The sequence below is a fragment of the Glycine soja genome, chromosome 4, assembly GCF_004193775.1.
Source record: "Glycine soja cultivar W05 chromosome 4, ASM419377v2, whole genome shotgun sequence".
NCBI classification, from domain to species: domain Eukaryota; kingdom Viridiplantae; phylum Streptophyta; class Magnoliopsida; order Fabales; family Fabaceae; genus Glycine; species Glycine soja.
This window is the reverse complement of record NC_041005.1, coordinates 16,454,767-16,460,760: the sequence shown is the minus strand read 5'-3', so window position 1 is coordinate 16,460,760 and position 5,994 is coordinate 16,454,767. Positions and strand designations below refer to the sequence as shown.

Genomic DNA, 5,994 nt, shown 5'->3' with positions numbered 1-5,994 from the left:
CTTGTTAGCACTGTCATACCTCTTGAGCTTGAGGTTATTCCTCAAGTAAAGGAGTTGTTGGATGGGGGTTTGGTTAGTAAGAACTTAAATCCTTGTGCTTTGTTGGTGCCCAAAATAGGTATTATGAGGCACTGAATCCCCATGTTAGGTGGTATGATGAATGTGTTGAGTGGTGCAACCCTCTTTTGTAAAATCACCCATGCATCCAACATCTTCATGATTCACATACATAGGGACTCATTAGGTAGGTTAGTTGTTATTTTTGGTTTCAATTCAAACCTAGGTGCTTATATGGGACACCTTTAGTTTTTCGTACTTTTTGGTAGAAGTAATCAACATGAAAATACAGAAAAAGGTATGTTTTATTGCATTACTTTCCTTAATTTTTTAAATAGTGATCAAGGGGTTCCCACAGACCCTAAGAGAATAAAGGTCATTCCTAAGTGGCCCACTCCACCAAGTATAAGGGAAATTTGGCGCTTCCTTGACTTAACAAACTTTTACAAAAGGTTTGTCCTATATTTTTCTATACTTGTAGCACCACTCATTGAGTTGGTGAGGAACCATGTTCTCTTATGAGAAGATGCCTAGGAAAGGGATTTTCAGACCTTACCCTACTCTAACATACCCAAAACTACTAATATAAATGTTTTTATTCTTTTTACAAGTATTGAGGGAAGAAGCCCAGAGTTTCAAGAACCTCTAGATTTGAGGTCAAATCCTTTTCAAGGGGGAGGGGATGATGCAATCCTACCCCCCCAAGGGTATTGGATAGAAGACTCCAAGAAGATTGGACCAGAGTTGCAGGAGAAGGCCCTAGGGTTCTCATGGGCCTTAGGGTAGATTTTGGGCCCATGGGCTAAGTATGAGCTCACTTATCTTTGTACATATGAGATTAGGATTTCATTGTTTTAGGGCCTTTTATTTAGGGCTCCATAGTGTAGGGAGGGTATCCTAGTAATGTAGGATTTTTCAGCCTTTGTATTTTATGGCACCTAGACTAGTTTTTGTATTAAGGGTAGTTTTGTAATTTCACATGCATTAAATGCACTATTTGATGTGTGTGTTGGGATAGAAATTTAATTGAATTGGGAGAAGCCCAATCCAATTAAATTTTGGTCCTGCCTAAGGGGGAGGTGAGCATTTGCTAGCTACACACCATTGCCACATCATATAGTCACACTTTGTGCATGTCCTTCATGCTTTACATGTCTCATGACACCTAAGTACACTTAGTGAAGAATCTTGGACTTGATCTTGGATTAGTGGGATGAACCATAGGTGAAATTCATTAATCATAATTAGTGAAATTTTGGCTTCACAAATTCAAATACAAATTCAAGTGAAATTTGAATAGAAATTCAAATTTCCCTCCAATTTTGTGTGACACTTAGGCTATAAATAGAGACCTTATATGTGCATTTTTTCAACTTTGATCATGTGAGAAATTATACTTCGAAGTTCAGACCTCGTTTTAGGCATAAATTTTGTGCCCCTTCTCTCCCTCTCCCTTCATTCATCTTCTCCTACCTTCAAGCTCTTATCCATGGCTTCCTATGGTGGTGAGCTTATTCTTGACTCATCTTCTCCTTGAAGTGGCGTCTCCAATCACTTTTCCTCCTTCTCCATTCCGCTACCATTGATCTTCAAGAAGCAAAAGACTCAATTGATGTAGAAGATCCAAGGCCTACAAGCTCCACATGGAGCTACATCAAATGGTCACGCTGTTAGCCGGTTATCCGTTGTCTCTACAACATTATGTAACAGATCCTAAAAAGAGCACATAAATCAGAAATCACCTATGGATTCAGATTTCACTGCGTTTGTTTGATCAATCATTATGGATCCAGGTATTCCTAAAACTCTTCTTGATAATCTAACGTAATGTGTTCCTAGTGGTTATTGATATTTTATAAGGATCCCCTAAAATTCCAACATGAGCTCCCTAAGTATTTTCTCATAAATCATCTTATTATTTTTTAAGCAAATGATAATTGGTGTCCCAAGAATACTCATTAATTAAAAACTAAAAAGAATAATTTTTTAATTAAGATGCATAAAATTATATCATCATTATTTGTTTTGCGTTTTCCTCTTATTTTTATAAATATATTTTTATATTTTTTTATAATTTTCACAATAAATAATTTTTCATTTTATAGTACCTTAAAAATACTAACTGATGATGTCCTAAGGACACTGGATAACAAGATTATACTCCTTAATACCTTACTATATATTATAGAAACATCCCACAAGTTGTAGCATTATTCACTAATGCGATCAACTTCATTAATTATTCAAGATTATACAAACTTCTAGAGTATCAATTTCTTTTTCGGTGTTACAAAATTTTTGTGCATCGTAAGTCCTTAATGAAAAATCAACTTCCTCAAGTACGGCAAGAATGTTACTGTAATTTAGAAAAGGAATGTGAGTGAGTCCTTGGAACTAAATTTTGCAAATTTGGGCCACTGAAATTTTGTGTATCGTAAGTCCTTAATGAAATATGAAGTTCCACAAGTATGGCAAGAGTGTTATTGAAATTAAAAATGGAATGTGGGTGTGAGTCCTTGTAACTAAAATTTACAAATTAGGGCCACTGCGTATCGTATGTCCTTCATTGAAAATGAACTTCCACAAGTATGGCAAAAATGTTACTGAAATTAAAAAAAGGAATGTGGGTGAGTCCTCGGAACTAAAATTTACAAATTAGGATTCTGAAGTTCTGTGTATCTTAAAGTCCTTCATGGAAAATTGATCATCCTCAAGTATGGCAAGAATGTTACTGAAATTAAAAAAGTAATGTGGGCGAGTCCTCGGAACTAAAAATTTCAAATTAGGGCCACTAAAATTCCAAAACCTAAGCCATTAGAACAGTGTTACAGATTTGTGGTTTGAATAAAACTAAATTGAAAACAAGCTTGAATAAAACTAAATTGAAAGCATGCTTTTTATGAGAAAATTTGTTGTTAGAATAAGTTATTTTGTTTAATATGGCTTATAGATGTACTCAATCAACTAAGTTTTTCCTCACAGAAACGACAGGTGAAAAGATATTTGAAATTTTGAACCTAATAGGAAAACAAGGGATTTGTTAGGACAATATCGAGCATTAATGAAGCCCAAATTATATCACAAAATTACTTCCATTGATTTTTCCACATCAGAAGCTCTTGAACGCCTAAGTAATTACTTCAACAAGTAATTTCCTAGTTACCGTTGACATCAAATTTGAACTACATAGAAGTTGTGATGGTATTATATATTTGAGTAATTAGTCACATGCCCGCTCAGGAAAGATTTGAATTATTTGAGTAATTATTCTCCACAAATTAGACCGTGTAGTTATAATCATTTTAGATTAATAAAAATATAGAGCATTAATGAAGCCAAAATTATATCCCAAAATTACTTCCAAATATTGATTTTTCCACAACAGAAACGCCCAAGTAATTTTACTTCAACAAGTAATTTCGAGGTTACCAATTTTTGGCTACTCGGTTTGACATAAAATTTGAACCACATAGAAGCTATTTGAGTAATTAGCCTCAAGCTGGTTATGGAATGACATGAACTACTTAGTAATTAGGCACGTCTGATCGTGTAGTTAAAATCATTTTAGGAATCTTTTTTTATGCTAAGATCATGCACAAATCGGTGACAGCTTGCTCATACCTCTTCAAACTTTTGGTAGCATAGTGCAAAATAATAACTCCAAAATGCATGATATCACGTTTCTTATTCAATAAAGATATTTGCATTAATTCAAATCTTAAAATAAATAAGCATGGTCGTGCCCTCTATTCAATCCCTCTCACACAAATCCAAAATAGTGAAACATTTCTCCTTTGTACAATGGCATCATCACACGTTTTGGAAGGTTGTCCCTCCGAAGCCTCTAGCATCTCTGCCACCTCGGAAGGCATTTCTCATAAACCAAGTGCTGAAGAAGAGAATAATCATGATGAGGTGGCAAAAATGAAGGAGAAGGGTGTCAAATCTGAACAATATCAAGCTTCCAATTCCAATTCCCGCATGGTGTTGGATTTTGTTAAGCTCTCCCAAGATGAATCAATTCGAGGGTCGAAAGTGGAATTGGATTTTTTCAATCCAATGAACTTGGGGGGTTCACCTTCTTCTAGGGTTAAAAACACCGAAGGAAGAGATGAGAACAACAATGAAGAGAAATCATCAGAGGCTAAGACTTTTTCTTGCAATTTTTGCAAGAAAGAGTTTTCTTCATCACAAGCCTTGGGAGGGCACCAAAATGCTCACAAGCAAGAGCGTGCTCTCGCAAAGCGTCGCCAAGGGATTGATGTTGGTGCTTTTAGAAACCCTCATTTTCTTTATTACCCTTATCACCCCGCACACTCCTTTTATGGAACATATAATAGGGCACTTGGGGTTAGAATGGAGTCTATGATTCACAAGCCTTCATATCCTTCATCATCACTAGGTTTTAGGTTTGGTCAAGGGTGGTCAAGATCACAAGAGATGCTAAACCCTTCTCTTGATAGATTGAGGATTGAGGGTTTGCATGCAAATAGTGGAATTAGGATCCTAGGGAGTGACACTAGTTTGAGGACAAAAGATGATTGTGGTACTATTGGACACAACATTCCATTCCTTGGAGAATCTTCTACAAATGTTGCTACCAAATCAAACCCAGCCCCATTGACTACCGTGGGTGGTGTTCATCTCAAGCAAGAAGCACGCTCTAGTCCTGATTCTTCTGATGAGATTGATTTATCACTTAAGCTTTAGGTTTTGATCTTGTTTTTAATTTGGATAATTATCAATGTTCTTGTTTGAGTTATCTGGGGCACTACGAAATTTCAGGTGTCAAATTATATATTTTAAAAGCAATTAATAGTGCAAATTGTGTTTTGTTTCATTTTTCTTTTTCCCTTTTCAATTGTAGATGGGTCATGTGATATTTCAGTTTATTAACTCATTAGTAGAGTTTTTTATTTTCCATACAAACTTTTGATACCTATTAAAATTAAGATGGTGAAGCACTCTTGTTTTATTAATATTTAATGTATCATTCACTACCTTTGATGTGATCATGATTAAGAAAGGTTTAAGCTAAGCTAAGGTCAAGTCATCCTGGCTCATAAATATTTTGTTGTCAATGTTTCCTCATATATAATTATGCAAGCCAACTTTTAAATACGAGTCAAGAGATCAAGCAGACTCAATGAGCTCTTTAATTATGGTTTGTTTGATCTGTTGAAAAAAGTTATTTTTCTCTTTCATGTTCGTTTAACTAAATTAAATATGATGCATGATTAAAATGTCACGCACTCTCCACTACTGCAAAGCGCGCTTTTTACATCGGTCAAAAATGACATTCTACATCGGTGGTCAACCGTTGTAGAATATGACGTCGTTGTTAGTGTTATGTTTCAGCATCGTTCCAAAATCCACCGTTGTAGAAATACAATGTTTTCTACATCGGTCCTAAGCCCACCATCGTCTTTGAAAAGTATTTATTGAAGACGTTGATAGATTCAAAATGACTTAGAAAGTGTTTAATCTACATCGTTGTGAAATTTGCGCATGTTGTTGAAGGTCGCATTTTTACATCGGTGCTATCCAGGCCATCGATGAAGAAATTACATCTTCTAAGTCAGTCGTCCCTTGGTAAACAATGTAGAATATGTCTGTTTCCATATCGGTGCTGACGTTAGGAACGATGTAGAAATATGGAGTTTCTAAGACGGTGCTGACGTTAGCACCGTCTTAGAAACTCCATATTTCTACATCGTTCCTAACGTCAGCACCGATGTTAAATAGGGGTGGGTAAGCGGGTCGGCCCGTCCCGTATAAGGCCCGCCCACATAAGCCCGCATTGGTAGCGGATCGGTCCAATCCGTCCCGCTTCTTACACGGACCAAATAAATTGGTCCGCCCCTGCCCCGCGGATCCCGCGGGTCAAACGGGCCGGTCCGCGAACCTAGTTTTAAAAGAATTTTGATTTTAATAAAA

At 36.2% G+C, this 5,994-nt stretch overlaps 1 protein-coding gene across 1 annotated transcript; it reads left to right on the top strand.

Moving 5' to 3' along the window:
• The first annotated feature begins 3,858 nt into the window (after nt 1–3,858).
• On the top strand, nt 3,859–4,767 carry LOC114410613 (zinc finger protein 1-like). The gene has a single exon (XM_028374572.1). It carries the CDS (start codon nt 3,859–3,861, stop codon nt 4,765–4,767), a length of 909 nt encoding a protein of 302 aa, XP_028230373.1.
• Nucleotides 4,768–5,994: the final 1,227 nt, after the last annotated feature.

What these genes read in the sequence shown, in the direction of transcription:
- LOC114410613 (XM_028374572.1), top strand. Translation starts at nt 3,859, where the DNA reads ATGGCATCATCACACGTTTTGGAAGGTTGTCCCTCCGAAGCCTCTAGC.